Source organism: Aspergillus luchuensis, chromosome 1 (assembly GCF_016861625.1).
Source record: "Aspergillus luchuensis IFO 4308 DNA, chromosome 1, nearly complete sequence".
NCBI lineage: Eukaryota > Fungi > Ascomycota > Eurotiomycetes > Eurotiales > Aspergillaceae > Aspergillus > Aspergillus luchuensis.
The window spans coordinates 5,321,607-5,347,376 of NC_054849.1; the positions used below are offsets into that span (position 1 = coordinate 5,321,607).

At 50.5% G+C, this 25,770-nt stretch overlaps 9 protein-coding genes across 9 annotated transcripts; 3 read left to right on the top strand and 6 right to left on the bottom strand.

The window, feature by feature from the left end:
- Nucleotides 1–367: 367 nt before the first annotated feature.
- On the bottom strand, nt 368–1,899 carry AKAW2_11795A (putative neutral amino acid permease; the record flags this gene model as incomplete). The annotated part of the gene is made up of 3 exons (XM_041684318.1): nt 368–1,166; nt 1,225–1,654; nt 1,710–1,899. The coding sequence occupies 3 exons, from the start codon at nt 1,897–1,899 to the stop codon at nt 368–370; spliced, it is 1,419 nt and encodes a 472-aa protein (XP_041538515.1).
- Nucleotides 1,900–2,479: 580 nt separating this feature from the next.
- Nucleotides 2,480–4,295, top strand: AKAW2_11796S (putative amidase; the record flags this gene model as incomplete). Its single annotated transcript, XM_041684319.1, has 3 exons — nt 2,480–2,604; nt 2,681–3,303; nt 3,358–4,295. 3 exons carry the CDS (start codon nt 2,480–2,482, stop codon nt 4,293–4,295), a joined length of 1,686 nt encoding a protein of 561 aa, XP_041538516.1.
- A 239-nt stretch (nt 4,296–4,534) lies between these two features.
- AKAW2_11797A (SDR family NAD(P)-dependent oxidoreductase) lies at nt 4,535–5,487 on the bottom strand (the record flags this gene model as incomplete). The annotated part of the gene is made up of 3 exons (XM_041684320.1): nt 4,535–4,830; nt 4,912–5,367; nt 5,430–5,487. The coding sequence occupies 3 exons, from the start codon at nt 5,485–5,487 to the stop codon at nt 4,535–4,537; spliced, it is 810 nt and encodes a 269-aa protein (XP_041538517.1).
- Nucleotides 5,488–5,877: 390 nt separating this feature from the next.
- AKAW2_11798S (C2H2-type zinc finger protein) lies at nt 5,878–8,789 on the top strand (the record flags this gene model as incomplete). Its single annotated transcript, XM_041684321.1, has 6 exons — nt 5,878–6,010; nt 6,119–6,553; nt 6,606–6,896; nt 6,961–7,996; nt 8,078–8,493; nt 8,563–8,789. The coding sequence occupies 6 exons, from the start codon at nt 5,878–5,880 to the stop codon at nt 8,787–8,789; spliced, it is 2,538 nt and encodes an 845-aa protein (XP_041538518.1).
- Nucleotides 8,790–9,483: 694 nt separating this feature from the next.
- On the bottom strand, nt 9,484–10,239 carry AKAW2_11799A (uncharacterized protein; the record flags this gene model as incomplete). The annotated part of the gene is made up of 1 exon (XM_041684322.1): nt 9,484–10,239. One exon carries the CDS (start codon nt 10,237–10,239, stop codon nt 9,484–9,486), a length of 756 nt encoding a protein of 251 aa, XP_041538519.1.
- Nucleotides 10,240–11,852: 1,613 nt separating this feature from the next.
- On the bottom strand, nt 11,853–16,920 carry AKAW2_11800A (putative ABC bile acid transporter; the record flags this gene model as incomplete). The annotated part of the gene is made up of 2 exons (XM_041684325.1): nt 11,853–16,779; nt 16,856–16,920. The coding sequence occupies 2 exons, from the start codon at nt 16,918–16,920 to the stop codon at nt 11,853–11,855; spliced, it is 4,992 nt and encodes a 1,663-aa protein (XP_041538520.1).
- A 2,530-nt stretch (nt 16,921–19,450) lies between these two features.
- AKAW2_11801S (putative ubiquitin conjugating enzyme (UbcC)) lies at nt 19,451–20,284 on the top strand (the record flags this gene model as incomplete). Its single annotated transcript, XM_041684326.1, has 2 exons — nt 19,451–19,640; nt 19,782–20,284. The coding sequence occupies 2 exons, from the start codon at nt 19,451–19,453 to the stop codon at nt 20,282–20,284; spliced, it is 693 nt and encodes a 230-aa protein (XP_041538521.1).
- Nucleotides 20,285–21,218: 934 nt separating this feature from the next.
- Nucleotides 21,219–22,841, bottom strand: SUB8 (S8 family peptidase; the record flags this gene model as incomplete). Its single annotated transcript, XM_041684327.1, has 3 exons — nt 21,219–21,407; nt 21,464–22,399; nt 22,473–22,841. 3 exons carry the CDS (start codon nt 22,839–22,841, stop codon nt 21,219–21,221), a joined length of 1,494 nt encoding a protein of 497 aa, XP_041538522.1.
- Nucleotides 22,842–24,302: 1,461 nt separating this feature from the next.
- Nucleotides 24,303–24,605, bottom strand: AKAW2_11803A (uncharacterized protein; the record flags this gene model as incomplete). The annotated part of the gene is made up of 1 exon (XM_041684328.1): nt 24,303–24,605. One exon carries the CDS (start codon nt 24,603–24,605, stop codon nt 24,303–24,305), a length of 303 nt encoding a protein of 100 aa, XP_041538523.1.
- Between the last annotated feature and the right edge of the window lie 1,165 nt (nt 24,606–25,770).

Here is a 25,770-nt window from a genome sequence, read left to right on the forward strand (position 1 = left end):
GGCTCAGGGATCTGTCAGACTCCGGTTCTGCGGGAGGACGTGCTGATTCGGGGGTTTTCTATTTCCTGTTAGTTATGACACATCTTGACTGGGTCAAGGCTTGAGGGTCTTGTTAATACTCTGTTTCTTTCTCTGCTTTTTTTTTCTTTCCTTCTATCGCATTTCATTATCTCCTTTCTCCTCATTTTGAATGCGATCTGTGTTAGCAAGCCACGGTTGTAACTTCCTCTTACTTTGACGAGTCCTATGATCAATGACAATCTACAAACGATCATACTAAATCTGTATGAACTACAAAAGCACAACCAAACCTATGATGCAGAGTTTCTTATTGCATATATTACATTTACTCTAGTAGATTTTATCATCAAGTAGAACCACTATTATCCGGACACGAAAACACCCCATCAATCTGCCCATCCCTATACGCATCCATAATCTGCACAATAACACCATACGTTCCACCCACCGTCATAAACGCGCCCAGGAGTATCAACAACACATGCAACAAATACACCACCCGCTTCACCACCCCTCCAGACTTCCAATACTCCCCATGACTATACAACCACAACCACCCCGGCAAACACAGCGCCAGCGGCGCAAACCCCAAGCTCCCCACTAGTGCCAACACATACGTGAAGATAGGAATCGCACACGCCAAGATAAATGCAATCGCAGCTAATCCTATCGTGCAGCTCAGCCACGTACCCCAGTGCACGACTGTGTTGGCTTGGAGGTGGCGCGAGTGGCGCAGGATGCGAACGAAGAGGTACTTTGCTGCTACGTGTACGTAGAGCGAGCCGCTGACGATCAGGCCTGGTAGGGCGATGCCGTAGGCGACGCGTTTGATGGTCGTGCCGGCGCTGCCGAGGGCTGGAGAGGCGATCCATTTTCCGCACCAGGCGTAGATTACTAGTGCGAAGGCGAGATAGGAGGATGTTACGAAGGACATGCACAGGTAGACCGCTTTCGGGTAGTCTTTGGGCTTGCGCATTTCGGAGATCACGGGCAGGAAGGCGGATGTTGCGGCGCTGGAGACGAATATCGTGGCCGAGGCGGTTATTCCTGCTGCGAAAGTCGGGGAGCCGATTGCGCGGTAGCCTAGGTCGTAGGGACCTGTTTGGGGGGCTATGGCTGGGCGGGAGCGGGTTGTTACCCCGATGCTTGGGGGTTGTTAGGCTTGTGGTGGTGGTGATGTTGGGGAAGGGGATAGGGACGTACACGACGATGAGGACTGCGGCTAGAATGCTAACGAAGCCCACCCAGGTGAGCCACCCGATGTGGGAGAATTTGCGCACGCTAGCAAAGCCCGCGATGATGATGGTGGAGATGAATGCGAACCACACCGTGCAGAGGGAATGAAGGGAAAGGGCGTTGAATGCGGCAGAGACGCCAATAATTCCTGATGCGGCGGTAATCACGTATGTCACGATGAACATGAAGCCGACCACCTCGCGGAGCATGGGGCCTCCTATGAGCTGGGCCATATCGGCCACGGAGTGACATTGTGGGTATAGAGTGCGAAAGTTGCCTAGGATTATGGCTCCGTAGGCATTGAGGACACACCATCCTACCAGATTGACGGCACCGGGGAAGGCCCCCAAATCATACATTACTGATGGGATGGAGAGGATGCCGGTTGCGAACAGCACTGGAGATGTCCGATGAGAAGAATGCAAGTTGTAGGGGACTAGTTGGGGACATACTCTTCAGGAAGATGGCTGATGCACGGATCCAGCTGACGGTGCGGAAATTGACCTTGCCATCTGCTTGCTTGAAGACTTCATGGCTATCATCGCCTGTTATGATGTCCGAGGAACTGGCGACTCTGATGTCGTCGCTGGCACTCGGGGCTGGAGCGACCTTGAGGTCCTTGGCCTCATTGATGTACGCCATGGTGGGTGTCCAGGTGAATGGAACGAGGAGTAACCAGAGTAACCTCTAAAGTCGGGACCCCTTACATTTTTATTGCTAGGCATTTAATGCACAGGGATCAGATCGCGGAACATTATCACCAGTAATATAATCGCTACTGATAGTATGACGGGCCGATGAGGTCGAGCTCAGTTGCTGGCCGATAAGGATTCCTACGGAGAATTATCTCCGTTGGAGTGCTATGTTGGAGTCTATCAGTTGGAGTAGACGGCATCGTGCATTATCGATGGCTGCGATACGAGGGGTATTTGGGGTAGGTGAACGATGCGATAAGGCTAGTGATTCAAATAATTTCGTCAGTTATCGAACGTGTAGTCCAAGTACGAACTAGACATGTCTGATGGGTTTTGGTGGGTTTGGCGGGTTGAAAATGGGGTGAAGAAACCCAATGAGATCCCTTAATCAGATAAGCTGGACCCTTAGCCTTTCAGGTCCTCAGGCCGCCCCGGACGGCTGCCTGGGAGGGGGATGTTGGAGTCACGGCAGTCGTTCCTGCCAAATGCAGTAATCGACTCCAACTGCTGGCGATAAGGCTTGGCACATGGCACATGCCAGGCCTTTTCTTCTTCGCTGTGGTCGATTTCAATACTCTTCTCTTTGTAGAATTGAACTTTGTGTCCAAATCTACTCACACATTATGTCGGTATTGTTCACTTCTATTTCGCCGTACGTACTGAGTCCTCTATCTATTATATCCCCGCTCTCTCTCTCCAGGAATTTGAACCTTACAGATCATCCACAGGGACAATCCGGTCAAGAGGGAGGATGCCGCCTCCCTTCTCCGCAATCTGGACCTCTCCATTGACCAAGAAGATGAGGAAGACTTTCATACCCTCTTGGCAGCCGTCCACGACTGCGCCGAAACCGTGGCGAACCTGCCAGACTATCAGCCAGCCCCCGATCTAGATAGATACCCTCGACAGAATGTTCACCGTCCATCCCCAGAGGAACAAGTATTCGGGCAGGCCTGGGCTCACAAGTTTCTGATCAAGGGCAATGCGGAGGGAGGACCTTTAGTGGGAAAGACCGTTAGCGTGAAGGATTGCATTGCCGTTGCAGGTGTACCACAGTTGCTTGGAAGTGATATCATTCCCTCTTGGACGCCAATTACGGATGCGACGGTTGTGACCCGAGTTCTCGATGCTGGCGCTGACATTCATGGTACTTCGACTTGCGAGAACTACTGCCATTCCACGGCGTCTTTCACGAGTGCTCAAGGAATCGTGGAGAACCCTTTCGCAACCGGATACTCGGCTGGCGGAAGCACCTCAGGAGGGGCTGCCTTGGTTGCAGCTGGGTTGGTTGACATTACGCTGGGCGGAGACCAGGGTGGGAGTATTCGGGTTCCCTCCGCATTTTGTGGCTGTAGGTGGCCTTGATGATTGTCTTCCGGAATCATAGCTAATCGTGTCAACTCAGGTGTCGGCTTGAAGCCTACGTATGGGCTGGTGCCTTTTACGGGTATTGCTAGCGGGGATGCTATTGATGACCACACGGGCCCGCTTGCTCGGAATGTTATCGACGTTGCCTCTTGCTTAGACGCTATTTCCGGCTATGATGGCATAGACGATCGATGCCTGGGGAGTCCTAAACACGGCTCTACCTCGTTCGCCAAGGCGCTTCAGGCTGAGGCTACAAGGCTCGATGGTTTCAAGATAGGAGTCCTAAAGGAAGGATTTGAGCACAGCACTGTGGACCCCGCGGTCAAAGAGTCAGTCATGGCGGCCATTCAGAAATTCACGGAGCTTGGCGCAACAGTCGAGGAAGTATCCCTTCCAGACCATTACCATGGGCCTGCTATCTGGACCATTCAGCAGCGTGTTTCAGGCTCTTTGACGCTGCTTGGACAGGCACATGGCAGAAGGGGGCTCTACATGACGGAGATGGAGCGTGAGAGACTCCCGTGGACGAAGGAAGGCTTCCAAAGAGCCTTTCCGGCCACTAAGAACGTTATAATCAATGGCCTCTACCTTACCTCACGCTTTCCGGACTTGTACGGCAAATCGGTAAATATTGGCCGAAGGCTTCGGGATCTCTACGAGGATCTTCTCCAGAAGTATGACGTGGTTGTAATGCCGACCACTCCTGTTGTTGCACCAAGACATGGTGCAAGAGGCCTGCCGGTCGAGTCTCTGAAGCCTAGCATGGGCTTGACAATTAACACGGCAATCTTCGATGTTACGGGGCACCCAGCGATGTCTATACCCGTGGGGTATGCTCCGGCCAAGGATAATCCTCAGGTCAAGCTCCCCGTCGGTATGCAGATCGTCGGAGGGTTGTGGCAGGAACACAAAGTACTCAAGGCGGGATATGCATGGGAGAAAAACAACGATTGGAAAAAGGTGGCGAGTAATTGATAAACATAGTACACTAGAGATAGAATTTTATAGAAGTTGGTCTAGGTGACGAACCTTCATTGCGACTGCTATATATTGCATGTCCGTCATATACCCATATATGACTCATTACCTAGCAAGCAGTCGGGAAAATTTGCGATCTCCTCTCGCGCGCCGAATGCTAATGACACCTGACATGTTGTCCATTTCATTTCATTCTTTATTATTGACATTATCATGAGTGAGGAAGCTCCTCTTATTCAGTTGATTATATATCCTCCGTCGACAACAAGCGCATGCCCTTGCACAAAAGAGGCAAGAGTCGAACACAAGAAGAGTATGGAATCAGCCACCTCTTCCGGCTTCCCCATTCTCTTCATCGGGGCAATTTCAACTGCTGGCTGAAAGTGCTCGCGAATTTCCTCGCTGTACGTTGTCATCGGGGTCTCAATTACACCCGGGCAAACACAATTTACACGGATGCCGTCCGCAGAATAGTCGATCGCATCGGAGCGGGTCATCGCAATGACAGCAGCCTTGGAGCTACAGTACGCAGCTAGAAGCAAATCCGACGCAGTTAGCTCACACCAGAGAGCGTTGACTGAAGAATTGGGCAATAGGAGAAGATCGGACTTACGAGCACTAGGGCGTCCCACTATGCCCAGCTGACTTGCAACGTTCACAATAGCCCCTCGCTGAGGAGCGCGATTCGGATCATGGCTCGGTAAGGGATCTTGTGCCACCATTTGTCTCAACTCTGCTCTAGAACAGAACCAAGCTCCCCGATAGTTGATGTTGTTGATATGGTCAAATACCGCCGTTGATGTCTCGGTCGTTCGCATGGCGTCTCCTAGGATTCCGGCGCAATTGACTGCATAATCCAGCCGTCCAAATGCAGCCACTACTTCACTGATGAAAGACTCGACAAAGCTCTCGTCGGATATGTCGCCCGCCTTGATTAGAAGACGCGTCTGGGGGTAGGAAGCGAGGATAGCCTCCCGGGTCTGATCTAAAGAGGCAGAATTGAGATCCGTGATTGCGATTCTTTCACATCCTGCCGAAGCAAACGCTTTTGCTGTGGCTGCACCGATGCCTGCGAAGCCGTTACTTTTTTGCTTTTTCTTTCCCCGCGATTGACTTTTGAAAAAGGTATACCTGTACCACCGGCTCCTGTGACAACGGCAACTCCCGGAAAGGTCCAAGTTTGCGTCATATCCGCGGGCAACTATTATCGTGAACAAGAGAATTGAAACTCCACGCTAAGGACAGGGCAGCTCATAAGATTGAAGTCGAGACAGTCATCGCGCATTGGTCTCATGATGATGTTGTTAATATATACTACATCCTTTCTCAGCAAGCAACAGCTGACCGACCGGGTTGGAGAAAGACAGCTTATCGGGCAAGTGGGGTCAACACTCCCAAAGTGGCGTTGGGGGCAGCCGATTCGGCACCGTCGGTTGGAGTCACTCACTCATTTCCTTTTCTTTCCTCACCATCCTCCACAGCTAGTCTCCCTCTCCCCTAGTACCTGGTGTCTCCAATTGGAGAGGTCGCGACATCTTATCTGTATACTCCGGTCATTCCTTCGCCTCCAAATGACTTGATGCTGTCCCAGTCTCCTTCACAACCTTCTCGGGGCTCTCGTCGCTCGAGTGCTGGAGCCAAAACTCGGGTCTGTGTCCATTGCGGGCGCAGTTTCAGAAGGACGGAACATTTGGAGCGACATGTTCGCACACGTAAGTCGCATCATCTTTGAGCAATTCCAGCTAGTCTAGTGGTGTTTGGATTCTTGCATTGTCTAGAATGATTTCCGCATGCTAAGTTAAGGCCCTGTGCACTTTTAGACACCAAAGAAAAACCGTATATATGCTTCTGTGGCTCCGCATTCACCCGACGAGATCTGTTGAAGCGGCACACAACCATTGCACATCAAAGTACCAGTGGTCTGGTTTCGCCGAATTCGCAACCGGATCACGAAGCTTTGGACCATGCCAATAGAGCCGGGACTTCAGAGCCTACCACTATCCCACCCAACTATAACAATGTTCAACCAACACCGCGTCCAGATGTTCCTATCCCCATGCCGCCGATTGCAGAACAGTGGGCAGGACAGCAACGTGGGCCATACATTGAGCAGGATCGCAATGCTGTTCTAAATACGGGGACTAGCAATGCAGGTGAACTTGGTGCGCATGCCGGCGCAGTCGGTCACGATGCGGAGATTTTAGAAGCTGCGCAGCTTCTTCTTCCGGGCAATTACCGACATGCACCACCTCCAGGTAATGAGCTTCTCATCCCTCTGGGAAGCGCGCACGGCTAACATGCTATCAGCCCAACCGATCCCATACCTACATGAGGAACTGAACCATTTCCAGGATTTCACGCATTTTCTGGACTCGATAGGTCTCCCGTCAGAGTGGGTGCCAGCATTTGGGGACATGTCTCAGATTCAAAACCCCGTTTCAACTGAACAACCCGAGTTTAGCAGAAGTTCTGGGGAACAACACGAATCCTCATCGCGTCCGCGCCAGTCTGAGAGGTCACGGGCCGACTCGCCTTTCCGGTCGTGGTTGCCGTCCGTACCTCCAGGAGACCAAAGCTTCGCATCTGTATCTGACTACGGTATGAGCATTTGAAGACCTTAAAGGGAAATCACAACCGGACCCTTGTACTAACTAGTATATAGAGCCTCCTCAAATTAGCAAGAGCCCAATATCGCTCAAAGTTACAGAAGAGCAGCGGCAGCGTCTGGCGGCCTCCTTGGACGAGTTCCGTTATCTCATACCAGATTTTGTCTTACCGTCGCGTCATACGTTGACAAGATACTTGACTTCCTTCTTTTCTGGCTTCCATACACATCTTCCTTTTCTCCATGTACCGACATTCCGGGTCAACGACCGAGCTCCAGAGCTCATTCTAGCTCTCATGACAATAGGCGCTCAATACCGCTTCGAGCACCGTAATGCTGAGAGACTCTTTTATGCAGCCAAGGCAATAGTATTATACCGACTGTCGAAGGAGTCAAGTTTACCACCCTTTAATTCAATCCTTCAGATACCATTGAACAGTATCCGGGACTCATCTCAGCGCTCGGGCCAGGATCCGTTACTCTCGTCGCCAGAGTTTGCCGCAGGAATGAACGCTTGGAGGAGAATCGAGACTATTCGCACCCTGTTAGCTTTGATGGGGTACTCTACCTGGGAGAAGGCCGAGCTTGTTCAAGAAGCGTTTGGCCTACAGAATCTGCTCGTTCGGTGCTTGCGAGAACTCGGGCTCATGGAGAACATTACAGTTGCCCCACGGCATTCTCCTTTGCAGTGGCATGAATGGGCCGAAGAGGAATCTATAAGACGCACTCGATTCATATCATTTTGCTTCGTTCACGTTCATAGTATCGCATACAACATTTACCCAGTGCTCCGCAGTAGCGAAGTGCATCTGCGTCTCCCGTGTTCCACGCCGGAATGGAAAGCCGCCACAGCCCACGACTGGGAGGCCGCTCAAAAGGAGGTGGACTCTCAGCAACTATTCTTTCAGGATGCCTTGGCACTATTGCTGCAACCTTCACGAAATCCAGTACTTCTAGATCCGATCCCTGCGCCTTTGGGTAATTATATTCTGCTTCATGGCCTACTTCAACGCATTCATCTTGTGAGCGAGCTATCTATTCCGAATGGGGATCAGTCATTCTCACTTCCGACCGAGGAGTTGAATAAGTTAGAGTGAGTTCTTCTGTCTAGCAAATCCGCATTTGGACTACCCTCCTGACCTTCACATGACTAACGGTTGACGCGTCTGATTAGGAGAGCACTCCGGTCCTGGACTTCAGTTTGGCAACAAGCCCCCGAATCAAGTCTTGACCCGCATAATGAGAATGGGCCGATTCCGTTCACTTCCAGTTCACTCTTGGGTTTGGCATATGTCCGCTTGTCTCTCAACCTTGGACCGCATCGTCAGTTGGAGACACGGGATCCATATCGCATTGCCACCGCGATACACAGGTCGCCGCGACCAGGAAGGAGCTATAGGTTGACACCTGCCCTCATTTATTCTGCACACGCACTGAGCATTCCCGTACGCCTGGGTATCGACCACGTGGCACGCAGTCAAGCCTTCTTTTGGAGTGTTCGTCACTCACTTGCTAGTCTAGAGTGCGCTGTTCTTCTCAGCAAATGGCTTATGTCCCTGGCTGAAACTGGCAGCAGCCAAGCCTTGAGCGGTATGAATCCCCCTAAAAAAAAGACTCCAACAACGATCGAGGGCTTGCTAACATGAATATGGACTTTAGAGAACGAGAATCGGATATTACATTGGACGCGTTGCATTGTACAAGAAGCTTACGAATCAATGGATCTTGAAGACGGGGAATCGTTCCCTAGCCAGGATCCCGGAAGTCTTGGGTTGGCTGTCATCAAGCTTTGGGCTCGACTCTTTCGGAAGAATACCCAGTGGCCATTCATCAACGTACTTGGGGAAAGCCTAGAGCGGTATCTCGCATTTATTCAACCCGGTTAGACAAGAACACGTTCTCGGTTCAAACCCAACATTCTCTCCAATCACCATACAGCGGCTTAACATCCTCTTACCTACATAAAAGCGGGTGCTTTTCCACGGGTGGGTGGCCGCAAAACTCTGGTGTGAAGTTGCACCATGTGGTACCTCAAGGTCTGTCCTATATCTTCGCGACCAGCATCAAAGCGAAGGCACGATTCTATCTGGACCGAGGTAGGTGCTGAGTATAGCACTTCCAATGCTAAGTAAGCTTATGTGTCGTGCTCATTCCACGTCATCAGGATCAGCACTAGCATCTCTCTTCTCTCGCGGCATTGCTTTGCTTGAGAGACGGGGCTTCGAATCTCAACGTTTGCAGGTGTACCGACTATTCGAATTTACGAACTCTTTGATGAACATGAACTCATGAGACTTAGTGTTACGATTAGAATTGTATATTAACCATTTATACAAGTGCAACATAGTGGCAATATACTATTCAGGCGATCATACATTACACGTCAAGTTCATAAATTGTCAAATTACATTAATTCAGGATTGGGCATTAAGGCATTATTAACAGACGCCATCTCCAAGTTATTACCTCTCCTCCTCAATGTTGTACCGAATATCTTTGTGCAGTGATTGTTCCGAGATACCACACAAGCTTGGAATTCATTGATGGCGCCAAGCGCCACTATTGAATGCAGTACCGAATCTAGAAGAACCTCCTCGCAAAGCTGGGCGAAGGAGTGGCGGATGCAGACAGCGAGGCCGAGCTTGAAGCAGCTGCGCTTGCGGAGACGTTCGCACCGAGTGTGGCAGTAAGAGGTCCGATGAACAGGGTCTGGCCGCACGGAACTGGAGGAGCAGTGACGCAGCCTTGGAAGTATGAGCCAAGCTGGCCGGGACCAGTACCGTTGGAAAGAACGTATCCCGGGCTGTATGCAGGCACCAGCGAAGAGCTGTTCGTCGGGAAGAGAACGGTCTGGTTCTGGCTCGCGATATAGTAAGCGTGAGCAGTGTGCTCAGCGGCCAAACGAGCCCACAAGAACGAAGCCTCGGGGGCCTGGGTATAACCAGCCAGGGCAATGTACGCTCCAGCAACTGTTGACTCCAACTGGAGCGCGTTCTGCACGAAGGAGTCGGCGTCACTGGCACTTGGGAAGGTGAAACTGCAATTCTGAGGGGTCCAGCCAGACAGCTTCGAGCCAAGTTGTTGCACAGCACGCACACCCAGACGGTTCTGTCTCTGAATACCCTGGAAGTTGGTGAAGTACTGCGAGTTGGAGCCATTCTGGGAGCTGCTCAAGAAGGTCTGATTGACCGGGACCGACGAATAGAAGCGGTCGAGGAAGTAAGAGAGCGCGTAGCCATAGTCAACGGCTTGGGATTCGTTTGACTGAAGAGAGCAGCTCTGAGCCGCAGCGGCTCCTGCCAGGAGCAGGCCGTTCAAGGCGGAGAAAATGCGCATCGTGCCGGGTAAATTGGCTTCGATTGGATGTTCTGAGTGATGTTTCCTTGTCTTCTGGATCCGATATATTGCAGAGAGTTATGTGCAGTATATCCAACACAATAGGCGCGAACAATTTTCCTGGATGATAAAATCGCGAAACTTTCAGCCGGCGAGAACCAGCACGAGCTACTCTTATAGCTTCCGTCAACACTCCATGCTTACAAAAACTACTGAATGCAACGATATGATGAAATGCAAATCCAGCCCTGTCGAAACGCGCGGCCCTGTCAAAATCTCAACAGAAGCGGAGCCTCGCCTTGCATCACTTGCATCATGACATGGCCGGCCAAAGCCTATTGACAAACCTTGTCTCACATACAACAAGGGAGAAATGGAAGAGAGAAAGAGTTTCGCCTCCAAACAATGCACCGCCTAGACTACCTCTCATTCAATAGGTCGGTTTCTTCCGGGGAATTGCGGAAATACCATCCCATTAAACTTCGAACCCGGTGTTCGGTCGACCCATGGTCTCTTGTGCGTTTAATCTTCGACTTATCTTGCTGTGGTGATATCATGGAAGTCTTGTGTCTTCCACTTAATAGCGAATGATATCATCCAGAAGAAAGAATATGAACGGAAAAGGGAAATTACAGGCATACATACATCAAGGACGGTCCGGCCGGAGAAGAGCGGTAACCTAACCTACAAACCCCCCTCAGCTCGCATTTATTACAAGCCACCTCTCTCCCCGGTGCCAGTAAGTAAATTGAGGTCCTCCATTTCATCACACGATTAAAATTATTCACGTAAACGCCAAGATTATGAATTAATCTCTATATGAGATAACCTATTTATCTACTCCGTAGCCGTAAGTACATACTAGCGATGGGGGGAATCAATGATGTCTGGTGTCATCCACTCACTCCCGGATCGGATCTCGGCGGCAAAGAAAATAAACTTAATCCGAGCTAGTCCTTTCCCGGTTAGGTCGCATGCATGCCAAGCACACCTTGTTTTGCTCGGAGCTCGGAATCCAAAGGGTCCAGTGACTTACTTTTGTAATTGCAGGCAGGGTCCATGAATCAGTATCCATGATGCCCGGTTGTGCAGTGAAGTGGCGATATTTTGTGCGTGCTTATCAGTGGATGAAGGGGTCTCTATGCAAATTACAATTACACTTTTCGGGGAGGAGGATTTACCTTCGTAAGACTTGATTTCTTCACTGTTGCCTAACTCTTGTGTCCATGGATCACGTCGTGGCTGTGGTATATGTATGTGGTCGCTTATGAGCATAAAGAGGGGTAGCGGGTTATATGAACATAGTATATTCTCTATATAGTCACAGTCAAGCAAATTTTGGGACACGGAAACAAGGCGAAATAAGACTAGTAAAGCCTGCAATTCTCTTTTTTTCTCCTCAGGCACGATAACGAATGTATAAGAAATAAAGAAAAATGGAAGAATATAATATGAATAGCAATGGTAGAAATACCCCATGCGCCAGCTTTCACACAGTTGATAATAAACAGGATTGATAGATAAATATGTGTAACAAGGGCCTTTTCAATATGTGCGAACTTTTAATGAGGTCCCTAGTAATAGTAGAACGAATAAAGCAGGAAGGAGGCGATCTATGAGTCATTACCACTATTTTTATGATCCCAGGCTTTCTTGGCTCCTTCCAGAAGACTATCCATGTTTCCACTGTTTTCGCACATGCTCCGGAAGAGGCCGTCGCCCTTGTTTATTAATGTCCAGGGGTGGTCGTACTCGATGACTCGGCCGTGGTCGAGGACCAAGACCTTGTCGTAGTCGATAATTGTCTGTAGACGGTGCGCAATGGTGATGATGGTGCTTTCCCGGAGTTCCCGGAGGGTTTCCTGGATCTTGGAGTCGGTGTTGTAGTCTATAGAGGCGGTGGCTTCGTCCATCATCAGGACCTTCGGGTTCTTGAGTAGAGCACGTGCAAGACACAAGAGTTGTCGCTGGCCTTGGGACAGGTTGGACCCGGATTCGGAGACAGCAGTGTCCAGGTTGAGGAAGATGTTCTTGTTGTCCAGGATGCCGCTACTAGTGACGCCGGTGGGGGTTGCGGAACTGGGCTCTGCGAGCGTACTTGTCGTCATTGGGGTCGCGGTGCCAGAGGTACCCGGGCCGATAAGGTGCACACGTCGCAGGGCAGTAAAAATCTGCTCGTCCGTGAAAAGATCGAACGGGTCAAGATTGCTGCGGATAGTTCCTGTGAACAGAGTAGGATCCTGAGGAACGATGGTGATCGACTCTCGCAAGTCACGGAGACCGATTGCGCTGGTGTCCACGCCGTCAATGACGATGCGGCCCTTCTCAGCTTCGAGACCACGGAAAAGTGCCAGGGCAAGCGAACTCTTGCCAGCACCGGTGCGGCCGACAATACCGACCTTCTCTCCAGGTTGCACGCTGAACGAGACATTCCTGAGAACGGGGTCAAGGTCCGGCCGATACCGCGTTGTATATCCAACGAAGTCGACCGCGCCGCCGCTGGGCCAGTTGGCCGGCGGTCTAGAGTCAGGAATGACTGCATCTGCCTCTTGCTCGACTTCGAGGTACTCCCTGACTCGTTCGACAGAATTCATGTTCTGTTGAACCTCCGAGTACAACCGGACTAGCCAGAGAACGTTCTCAGTGAAAGTGACTGCGTATGTCAGCGAAAGTCCAGCAGCACCGGCATCAATCTTTCCAATGTTGATCAGGACAAAGACAGCGGTGAAGAATGACACCAAGGCTCCTGTTACATCAACACGGAGCGCCAGCCAGCGATTACTCGCCCACAGATAGATGTGGGGACGGTTGTAAGCGTTGATACGACGGTGGTTGTCAACGATGAATCTCGGTCCATCGCCATAGGCACGGATGGTAACAATGCCGTTCAAGGTCTCGCCAAATTGCTGGTACAGAGGACTCCGCTGCACGGACTCAAGTCGTTTGAGATCGCGAGAAGCATTCAGGTAGACGGCACCGAGGGCGACATAAACCAAGGTGATAAAGATACCCGCGATCAGGAAACCGGGCGTGATGACTGAAATCAGAATGACAATCATCACGACGGATGCCAGACTATGGAGCATGCCTATAGCTACAGGTGCGACTTCCTGATCAACGGATTCCACATCCTTAGAAAAGCGATTCATCAGCTGGCCCAGGGGAGTCGAATCGAAGAACTTGAACTTTGCATGCATGACCGATCTCAGCAGCCGTTGGTGGATCTTGAAAGAAGCGTGCAGAGAACCCCAGAATAGGACACCCTCCCTCACTAGCGAAATAGCAACGAAAGCAACTCCCAGTAATGCGTAGACACCGAGATAATACGATACGTTGACATTGCCGTTGCCATTGGCGTTCACTCTCTGCGTACCAAACTGGGGTGCGCTGAAAGTGGATGTGCGAGGAACACCGCCAACGTTGAATGACGGAATCTTGAAGGCTGCCATCGCCGCGTAGTCACCGGGATCCGCACCGACTTCTTCAGTCTGGTAAGAATTGGCCCATTGTCTGATCCAAATATTAGTCGATACAGACCCGAGTTGTTGCAAGCAGAAAACAAGCACAGCCACGATCCAGTAGCGCCAGGATCCCATCGATTGGAGGTACATCTTAACCGTAGACAGCTTAATACTGCCGACAGCCTTAGACTCTACCAGCTTGGTGTCGGAACTCTCCTTGGCCTTTCCGTTAAGGGCATTGGTAGCATTTCCGTTCGTAAGAGATTCGTCATCTTGCTCTGCATGGTCCGAAGGTCTGCGAGAAGGACGAGGAGTAGTAGTCCTGGAAGTTGGTCGGGATTTGAGTAGTTCATCACCCAGCGCACCAGATGCCGCCACTTCGTCTGGAGGACCCTGCGCGATGATTTTACCATTATCGAGAGCAATGACATGGGCTGCTTCGAACACGGTTAAAGCAACATTGTGTGTTACCAGAACACAAGTCCGGTTCATCATCAAGGGACCGGTCAAGGCCTGTCGGAAGATGTGCTTAGCGGTGTGCGAGTCCACTGCACTCAGACAATCATCCAGAAGCAAGTGACGAGCTCTGCTGTACACAGCGCGCGCAAGCGATATTCTCTGTTTCTGGCCTCCCGAAAGACTGATGCCCTTTTCTCCCACAAGGGTCTGGTCGCCTGCATCGAGAATTGACAGGTCCCGCTCCAAGGCACAGGCCTTGATTACAGCATTATACCGACGTTGATCAAAGGGGGAAGCAAACACAATGTTATCCTTGACAGTAGCATTCACGAGCCACGCTTCCTGTGCGCAGTAGGCAACGCTTTCGATGAGACCTGTCTGAGGATCAACTGGGAGTTCCGAGCGGTTAGCCGTGCCTCCAGGTAAGTGAACCTTTCCTTGCAGAAGCTTCATTTCGCCGAGAAGCGCCATAAGTAGCGACGTCTTTCCAGAGCCAGTCGGGCCAGTAATCAGATTGAGTTTGCCAATCTGGAAGTCCACGTCCATATTGATCAGACGGAAACCTTCGGCAACCTCGTCCGACGGATCATCCTTGTATTGACCCTGGGCAGATCCCCAGGTAAGGGTAGCATTTTCCAACGCGATCTTGGGCGGCTGTCCATCAGACTCCTCTTCCTCGAGTTGACGGTACTTCTGGGTCTCTTCTTCATTCAAATAAGTGTCAACACGATCAAGGGAGACCTTGGACTCTTGGACGTGAGCCACCATGTCGGCCAACTGGTCTAGAGGGACGCGGAGCAAAGAGAACATCGACAGGGCCGGGAATGCGATCGACGGGGTCAACTTCTTTCCCTCCACCACTGTATACAAGAAGAATGAGGCGAACGTGATAAGGATGGGCGTGCCATACCAGACAGTTGCCGCCGTAGACCAGATGATGTACCGAAAACGCAAAGCCTTCAACTCCGCCCTTCGCTTCTCGTTGACGATGTCCTCAAAACGCTGCTCCCAGGCGAAATACTTGATGATTCGAATATTCTGGAGGATCTCATTAGTGCTATGAATCCGAGCATCGGTCCCCTTCAGGATCCGATTCTGAACCTTCGTAAACTGTTTGGCGATCGTAAGGTTGATAGGCAACATGAAGACCATAATGACGATTCCAGCAAACGAGCTGAATCCCAGGAGGCGGTACAGAAGTGTTACAGCAATGATGATCTGCACCGGCACACTAGCCCACAGGAAGTGGAGGTAGGCGCCGACTTCGCTGACCTTGAAAGAGTCAATCGCCATCAAATTGATGATGGTACCAATGTTGGCCATGTGTTCTTTGTCCTCCTGATCATCTTCAGACTTCTTCGCGTTTGCGTTATTTGTCTCGGGGTCGGTTGTTGCCTTCTTGTTCTTTCGACCAAACGAGAAGAAACCGCCTTTCTTTTGATCCTTCGCAGGCTCTTCTGGCTGCTTCTTCGCGGATTCTACAGATGACCCCGCTTTCCGCCTGAGGGCCTTCGCGTAGATTTCGCCAATAATGATAGCCCGGAGTTTGACACCCAGCTTGCGTCCGATCCAAAGAGCCTGACCATCAGCGATACCTTGAATGGCACCAGAGCAAAACAGTAAGATAGCATAGAGCCACGCGGCGTTTGCAGTCGACGACCTTGGATCCTCCACATACTGCAGGAGTACGCGCAGGAGGATTGTAGGCAGGTAGGTGAACAGGTTCGAAAAGATCGTCCAGGCACCTTGAAGCAGGAGCGTGCCGTAGAAGTACCGACATAGTTTCCACACCAATGAGCCCTGGTAATTCCTGCGGCGGAAGTCCTCCAAGACTGTGGCTGCTTTCTGAGACGCTGTGAGATCCCAGACATCGTCGAGCTCCAACGGCTGTCTGTAGCCCTTGAGAATGAGAGGGTCCAGCCAAGCAAAAGTAGCCAGCGAGAACAAGCTGGCTGTGGGATGTCTCGCGGGCTCCAGGCCCTCATCATGCGACACCAAAACGACTTTGTTTCCTCTACGGGTAGTGACCGCGATGAGTAAAAGCAAAGTCGACAAGGCAAACTCAATGGAGCTGAAGATTACAGCGCGATTCGACAAGGGGTGGATAACGGCGGAGCGAAACACGAAGACGGTGAAAACCCATTGCAGTCCGTACAAACATGCCGTATGGTTCCATAGCCTGGGAGACGAATGGAGGTCGAACGTCGAAAGTAACAATCGGACCAATGCCAGGAACAATATGTAGCCCCAGGAAACAAGCTTGGCGATGGCGGGAAGAGTACCCTGGCGACCCCAAACGCCTGTGGAAAGGACAGCCACGAAAACGGCCACTTCTCCTACAAGCGCAAGGATCTCCAGCGTTAAAGTTGCGATTTCTCCCCGAGGACGATCAACTTCGAATGTCGGTAACTCGGATTGTGCCGCTTTGCTGAGCATTAGGTCGCTTTCCTCCCCTTCATCATCTAAGGTTGCAACTTGTGGGTCGCCTTCAACCGCATTGTGATCTAGTAACTTGTAGGAAGCGCTTTTTCGAGAAACGGTACATTGGTATGCGACGCGAAAAATGACGAATAGTAATGAGAGCCCGCAGGCTGTGAGAGGAAATATTACTTGAAGATAGCTACAATTGACAGTCAGACGTTAGCTGGCGACTCCGGAGGTGAGAATAATGGTAGAAGCGACATTGGTTGACGTACTTGCGTTGGAAGCAACGAGAGACATCATCGATAGCCCAGATGGGCCCGTGGCATTCGACCGCCATGGCTGGCGGGCGGATAAGAAGAGATTATGAGCACCAAAGCTTAGGAACAGCATGCGCTCCTAACTCGGGACCAGTCGACAGACTGGTGAGATAAATGAGTAAAATCCAAGCGAGTTATAAAAGATTTCTGAGCCTAGATACTCTGGTGTTGTTTGCTTCCCGGACTATAGATGCAGGACAAGCCTAGCATCGCCAAGGTGATAGGCGGAGAGGAGGAAAAGAAAATGGCAGACGAACCAAAGGCCCGACGGGGGGACTGAGGGACACTACCAAGAAAGCCGGGAGGAAAAAGTTGGCAAACACCACATGCAGTCAAAGTCAGCACGAGGGTCGGAGACAAAGGAGGAGAAACAAAAAGGAAAAAAAAGAAAAGGGAGAGAAAATGAAGGAGGGGAGATAAAAGAAGTAAAAGAGGAAGAAGGAAGCAGCAGCAGCAGCAGCAGCAAAGCGATGACGAGTGGGAACTCACGCCGGTTTGGCAACCTAACAGAAAGTAAGCTAAGGCGGGAACTCACTTTGGTTTAGTTCGGGTGGACTCCTCGTCGCCTTCTGTCTACTTCTCGCATCCACCGCCCGCAGCCAGAAGGATTCCAGACCTTCTTCCCCCGGCGGAGCTCAGCGGGTTACTACGCTGGAGTCAATCCTTATTATTCCTCTCGATCCATTGGTCTTCTTTGCCGGTTAGCGAGAAATTTGAAGATGACTCGTGCTTATCGTCCCTGATTACCCTGAGTCACCTTCCCATTCCATTACTGATACTAATGGCCTACTTCGGAGCCTAGTGTATCTCGGAGACACTCTCCCTGCACTAACAACCAGTCCGGTTCATTTCTCACGCTTGGCTCATCAACCCTCCCCTCATGACCCTCGATCTGCTACCTACACGGTCGACAGGCCATCTTTGATCTTCTACCCGTCGCCATTATACTGGGGAAGCGATCTAACTACGAGATGCGTGGAGTTGGCGACTCTATTGTGAAGGAGTGTCACAGAACAGGGCCCTTCTTCCCTTGGTGGCAGATCCGTCCCACCCCAAGCCCACGTTGCGGAGACATGGTCGGGGTTGCTTTCTAATGACTGGACAATCACAGCGTATGTAGTATATGCTCCTAAGGGTGGAAGGATGACTTGACGTGCCAAAGTATCTCTTCGCAACATTCCTAGAACCCAATCAGGCTTGTATGCCAACCTGCAGAAAATGGCTTATCCGCATGACCAACGCCATCCAGGCCTTCCACCTCGCGTTCAAGTCCCTGTCAGTGACTCAATGAAGGAGAGAGGGGTCCAAGAAACATCCAGATGTACGCCCTAGGGCGTCTGAGAGAGTCCGTGCATCCTGCATGCCCCTTGCCCGTCACACCGACTCAACTTCAAGCAAGTCAACCCTTTGTTGCCATCTAACAGACTAATTCGTCATCCTCCTGCCTATGAGCTTTGAAGATTCCGATGAGTCAGATGTCAAACTGTCGGAGAAGAAGCGGTCGCAGTCTTTGATCACTTGACGGTCTTGCTTTTCATTAGTCCGACACTGGAGCCTGTGAGACAATGAGCCAATTTAGTCGCCCAATGCGCGATAACGCCCGCTAAAGTGTGTCTGGCTGGCTGGCCTATTTCAGATGCGGGTATCCCGAGATAGGACGCAAGGCAGCTAAACCGCGTAGAGTTTGAATTGGTCAGCAAAGCAAAAAGTCGCAGTGTGTCTCAACAACGGCCGAAACAATCCTTCTGTTGCAGAAGTGGTTGGTGCTTGCGATAGGATCTCCCTTGTCTTATCGGATTAAACTTCGTTGCTCTTATATCGTAAGTTACTATAACGGTTGGAGCCGACAACCAGCACTCCATGCTGAATGGGGCAAGAGTTTCAACGGCATGAACTATTCTCATTCTATTGAAAGGGGATTCCCCACTTTGCTGGGTTCTTCTCCCCACTGTCGGCTACGCGGGACAAGAAAGGAATAATGAACAATCCTGTGGAAGAACAATGGCCCTCTGGCTTCTTTCGCCCCGGTCCTTGTTTATCTTAAGATTTCCCCGGACAACTACCATAGATCGATAAGTACAATGACAAGTATTGATTAATTAACCCAAGGAAGATTCAGATTCTGCTGCAAAATGTTATTTCGGAACGCCACCCCGGGCCCTTCCGCTGCGCGTGGATGCCATGGATTGCCACAGCGGGACTAGTGTGTGATCATCAACCACTTTTAAACCCGTTGATCTCGTCCTGATCCAGCGCCTATCCAGCCCTGATCACTTCGACTTCAAGAGGGGTACAAGAGGAAAGGAAAACTGATACCAGTTATCTCGCCTGCCGAGTCAGTTATCGACCCTTTCGGCCTCCAATCTAGCCACCATCACTGCTCAACGAGGGCACGCGATCGTTCGCCCCTGTTAGATCATCACCATGGCCGAACGCATTTTGATGAACGAATATAAGACACTATCGCAAGAGCCCTGGGTAAATATTGATGTACGTATATCTTCCCAAATACCACTCTAATCTTGGTCATGCGTCGAAAACCATCGCATCATGTGTCCCACAGCAAACCACACTCAAGTCGCATCAAGAATGCTGACCGATATCCCTTTCCAGGTTGACGAGCAGAATCTCCTACACTGGACGATCGGGTTAATCGTTCTAAACCCGGATTCTTTATACTATGGCGGCTACTTCAAAGCGATCATGAAATTCCCGAGTAACTACCCTTACTCCCCACCAGGTGAGTTCACGAACGTCCCTCCCGATACATCACGCCCGCCCCCTCCATCACACCACCCCACCCCTTTTTTCTCACCCTGGAAATGTGGCAACAATGCAGAAAGGCAGAACAGCATAACTGACATACAATCTCAATTTCCAGAATTTCGTTTTGTCCGCCCCCTCTACCACCCGAACATCTACAAAGACGGCAAGCTCTGCATATCCATTCTCCACGCCCCAGGCGAGGATGAAATGTCCGGCGAATTAGCCTCAGAGCGATGGTCACCAGCCCAACGAGTCGAATCCGTGCTCATCTCCATTCTCTCCCTCCTCGACGACGCCGAGATCTCCTCCCCGGCCAACGTCGACGCCTCTGTCATGCTACGCAAGAGCCCCGACGAATACAAATCGATCGTGAAAAAGCACGTGGAGGAGTCGAAGAACGACATTCCCGAGGGATTCGTCATGCCCACCCACGAATCCACCACATCAGTCTCTAAACCCGTGGAGAAGGACGACTCCGACTTCTGGGCTGAGAGCGACGTGGACGACGACGTCTTCGGCGGTAGCGACTCCGACGAGGACCTTGATGTTTATGACGACGACGAAGATCAGGATTCCGGCAGTGACGAAGAAGAAGAAGACGACCACAAGGCTACTTGATATACTTAACCTATCAAGTTATAAAAGAAAGCCAAATCATGTCGCCACCCCTCTTTGACTACCTATATATTCGGCGCTTGGTGTTACTACTACTCACTACTTACATAGTTTCCCCCCTTTTATTATATTTCATCGTGGCATAGCGCAGGCGCGGCATTAAGAGGTGGTATACAGCACAAACAATCAATTTGAGATCATCACTCCATTTATCTATATTAGCATGCGTTGGAGGTTCTTTGTATGCTTTTACCATTATCACATATCTGTCTATTTTAAAATAAGAAGCTGTTATAGATGTTTTTATATTATTCTTTTATTTACTCTGGTCTTCTCAGTTCCTGAGAGATTGTGCTGTGGCTATTCGTAGGAGTAGGACTTCGGCACAGCTCGTTTCGGTATGACCCCGTAGCGTGACCAATGATGTCATTAGTTGCTTGTCATGGGATTGATTGCATCTCCAATAAGAGATACGAGAGAGAGGGAATAGACGGATAGCATGGCTTGAAGATCACCTTCCTAGGGACAAGCTCCGTTGTAGACTACTACTATATCCACATACCGCAATGTAAAGCAATTTCATATATTACATGCCGTAATGTGGGTTTAGACTGATAATGTCTACTCCCTCACCTTTTTCTTCTACTAAGCGGTGTGCAGATCTCTTAGATAACCCAGTGAGATTGTCAGTCTGTTATAGAGCCAGAACATTCTAAGTGAGGTAACAAAACCTTCTTTGCGGACATGTATACTACCATAAAAATGAACCAAACAGATAAGCAGAGGCGGAGTGATACAGCCGATACAGTCAATGCATCGGCGTCTTCGAGACCAAACACAATAAAAAGAGACCAGCGCCAAAATGTCCGATCAACCATCCGATACCTCAAATAAACCAAAGTCTTCCGATCTACGTCTGGAAAGCACGAGTTCTGATCTATGCGACAACGGCATCCTGAATCTCGCTGTAGATGGCACCAAGCTCCTCGGTGAGCAGCTCTTCGGCCTTGTGGACCAAACCCTCAATGCGGTCCTCAATGCGGTTCTTGGCAGAGGAGACCTTGTAGCCACCGCTGCCAACAATGTCGGTGTAGTTCTCGGAACCACCACCGTTCCAGGCAAGGAGCTGAAATTCTGAGTTAGCTTGTTTCTCTCATAACTATCAACAGCGGCAGAACTTACGTTGGGGGTGTTGGAGGGAATGTCAGTAAGAGCGCCCTCAGTGGCAATAGCGATGATGTCCTTCTTCAGCTTAGCAGGAGTAAGCTCCTCGACAGCGAAGGCAGAGTCCGAGGAGGGCTGGAGGGAGACAAAGTAGGCAAGCAGGCCAGCAATGTGAGGAGAGGCCATGGAAGTGCCAGAGATGATGTTGGTGGCGTAGTTGCTGCCAATCCAGGTGGACAGGATGTTGAGACCAGGAGCGAAGATGTCAGTGCACTCTCCGTAGTTGGAGAAGTAGGCACGCTCATCAGAAAGAGTCGAGGCACCAACAGTGATGGCCTTCTCAGCAGCAGCAGGAGAGTAGTTGCAAGCATCAGCGTTGTCATTACCCGCAGCAACGGCGAAGTGAAGACCAGCCTCAACACCAGCATTAACAGCATCCTCAAGGGTCTTGGACTTGCCACCACCGAGACTCATGTTGGCAACGCTGCCCTTGAATCCCTTGACCTTGCCGTTCTTGGCATCCTTGGCCTTCTTGATGTGAGCCTGGACGGCATACTCGACACCAGAAACGACATCGGACATGGTGCCAGAGCCGCTCGACCGGAGGACCTTGACGGCATAGAGGTTGGCCTTCTTGGCAACACCATACTTCTTACCAGCCATGGTTCCGGAGCAGTGAGTTCCGTGGCCATTGCCATCGAGATCTTCGTCGTTGGTAGGGATTGTCTTGCCCCAAGTGGCACGGCCCTCAAAGTCAACGTGGTCAACGTTGATACCAGTATCAATGGTGTAGGCGTCAACACCCTCACCACCCTCGGAGGCATAGAGGTACTTGTTGAAGTTGCCGAAGGTCAGGCTATCACGGTGAGAGATACGAGCCAGACCCCAGGGGGCGTTCTTTTCGGTGGCCCCTTCCATGGTGTGAACTTCGGAGTCCCGCTCGATGTAGTCGACCTACATTGACCGAGGTTAGCAGCTTATCTTCTTAAGAGATAACGAAGTATGCTTAGATAGGGGTGTAACTCACATCGGGGTGTCTGCGGACTTGCTCAATGACATCTTCGTGGAAGTGACCAGAGTAACCGATCAGAGAACCAGCAATGTCAAAGGTGTTCTTGAGACCCAGGTAGGCTTCGTCACCGAGGCCGAAGAGCGACCGCTTCTTCAGCTCAGTCCGCTCGCTCTGAGAGTCATGGATGTCCTGCACCCAGCTGTGGTGAGCCGAAGCCAGCTCAGAAGTGACGTGCTTCTTGAAAACGACGATGTAGGAGTCGGGAACCTCCTTCGCGTTGGTGGCAGACAAGACGGGGGCAGCTTCATTATGGATGGAGTCAACGAAGACGGGCGACGCAGCCGTCAGCAACGGCAGGAGGGAAAGGCCGAGGATGCCCTTCATGATGGATAGCTTTAGAATGAAACCCACAGCAGCCCGGTGGAAAAAGGAGGGTGAGTAGGGAGTGTACAAGAGATTGAAAGGAAGTGAGAGATGAGAAAGATGGAAATAGGCAAGATAAAGATGGAGGAGAGAGGGAGAGGGAGAGAAGAAGGGGAGGTTGGAGATGAAGAGAGGAGAGGAGGACAGATGGATGGCGGACGGTATTCAGCAAGAGGCAAGGGCAGCAGGTGATGATGCAACCGGCATACGGTAATTTACGCCATACGCCCGGATGACACAGCAGAATCACTGGTTGTCGATCGTCCCCGATTAGCGCGGTCGGAGAAACTGGGACCTGGGGTAGACTCGACAGTCCACCGACAAGGAAAGCTGTGTGAATGGATCCAGGTTGGCGCGATGTACCCATATTCGGGTCTCTCTCTCTTCCCCTCTTGGCAGTTTGCCCCCCATCTCCCCTCCCTGTTGGACTGACAGATTGTAGCGTGTTCCCGGAAGTTGAGTACCTGAGACCCGAGAACCATTTGCTACCACTACTTCACAGTATGCGGGCAATACTACCTACGAAAAACGAATACAGTTTTCTATGTCGCTACGTAAGCAGGAGACTACAAGGTACCCGCAGCCGATAAGGGACCGGATCCTGCTCTAAAATAATGAGGCGACTAGGGCGCAGCCTGCATTTCCTGCGGTATGGCAGTTGTAAATGTTCCCTTATAAAGCAAGATCGTGGCGGTGACTCAATGTACCTAGCAAACTAACTGACTAGTTCGTTAGTCAAAGGAGTAGGGCGTTTCCCGATGGAGGAGTGCGTAGCTATAGGTCTCTAAGCATCTCTGTTCATGTAACTAGCCATGCTGCTTACCGCATGTCATGGCAACCCGGTCTTTGAACACGGGAGAAGAGCTTCCCGCATCCTCCGCAACTAGCATGGGATAGCTCTCTTTTTCGCGAATCAAATGACCCTGCATACATGTATAGGATCTCCCCTTTGATGTCTGACTGACTGTACTGCAGGTACCTGGTATGTTAAACCTGCCACTGAGCAGCAGCGTGGTCGGTCCCCAGGCAACGCCGAGTCGCGTGCTCAAGCCAACCATGGGTTTGCTCGGCTGACTCCTCCTGAACCAGGAAAGATCGGTTGCGTAGGTGGTTAGGTAAGGCCTAGGGACGGTAACTGATACCAGATATTACCGCCCGCCCAAATACATTACGGCTCCTTTCAAGGTCAGAGCTCCGTTAGATAAGGCGCCCTCTTATCAAGGCAGCCATTGGGCCAATCATGCTCCTTCATCCGATGATCGTCTTTGTCGCCTGGCGCTTACCGAGGTTGGCTTAGAAGCACTCCATGGGAGTGATGGAGAAGACCCGGTTAAACTACCTAATTTTATGGAACTTCTACACGCCACTTTGTCTGTAGATGTGAAGAAATGTCTGGGTTAAACGCCGATCATCAACTCTGTATCAACAGGCGGTGTCAGGCTTACGACGTTCAGTGGCTTGCTCACTTCGGTCTGACTTCTTTTCCTTGTAGTGGATGTTGGATATAGACGTGACTTGGAAGACACATCGCCCAGCTTGGTAGGTAAGTTGACCTTGGACCTGCGATATCGGCCTCTCCGGTGGAAGTCTTGGGCTTACTGTGGGCTTGTAGTCTTTGTCATACACGTGAAGGCTCAAGTGGCATTGCTTCAGGTCACATTTCGAGAAACAACAGCATTCTTCAGTCCTGGAAAAAGTCAATAACCATGGAAAATCTCGGACCATTCTTGTTCATATGAAGAGTCGGCATTTGCGCCACAAGAAACACCGCGCGGCATTTGACTCCACGGCTTGAATTTTCACGCCGAGGAAGAAGGGCAGTAAATAGATGTATCCGACTGCAAGAGCGATCTCGGTGTACTCTGTAGGCATTGTGTTGATCCCAAGGTTATCAGAGTGGCGTTGTCTCATGCATCTGGCGAGCCCGCAGTTCAGCGGTCAGGTTGTATGTGTTGAATATCTCTTGACGGTACTTGATATGAGACAGAGAGTGGTCGAGCTCTTTCGTGTAGGGGTCTTTCCAACCGTACAATATCGCCAGGAAGCTTTCAAGCCGCCTTGTTTTCTCCGTTGTTCTTGATGTGATTATTGCTTTTGTTGCTTATGTGCGTCATATTGCCACAAGAACAACCATAGTTTCAGACTGAAGCAGATTGGCTGAAATTCAATCTGGTCGTAGATCAGTTGTGCCCACGTTTAGCTTGATCGAGTGATGGACAATAAGCTTGGAACCCTGCTATCTAGTCCTCTGAGTGTAGGCAATGATTAATGCTGTTGCTAGGGGGAAATTGTTGTAGCTTCTGTACCAATTCCCAGTACTTGCCGCAAATTCTGCTGATATACAAGAACTGCTTGAAGTGTCATTGCAATCGTCTTACTACCTAATATATGTAGTTAGATAGCTGCAATGATTTCAGGACGGTAAAGTATTCTTGTCTTCCAGAGGTGTGGTGCGGAGGTATCAGTAACATATAGAGCTCTGACTGAGTACGCCCGCTTAGACTTCCTCACGTTACTAGTATACTGTTAGTACTTTATAGACAGATAGTATACTACACTGCTACTAGCACTCCTGTGATATAATAATGGAACATATATCCATACTAGTGCCTATTCGAGAGAGCAATGCAAATCCGAATGAGTATTTGCTCTGCCAGCTATGAACTGGTGAATAACAATTCTGAGGTCAGTGTTTCAGCCTAGTAGTAAGATGTAGTACTTGTCTACTAAGTTAGGAGTATCTAGGTATCAGTTCCGAACATGATCATACTGGGCAGTGAAATCACATCTAACGCTGGTACCTGCTTTCAATGAAATTTCCCTAGTGAGAGATTGGGGAATGTTGGCTGCCAACATATATAGTAATCAAACACCGCGGGTATCAGTTGAG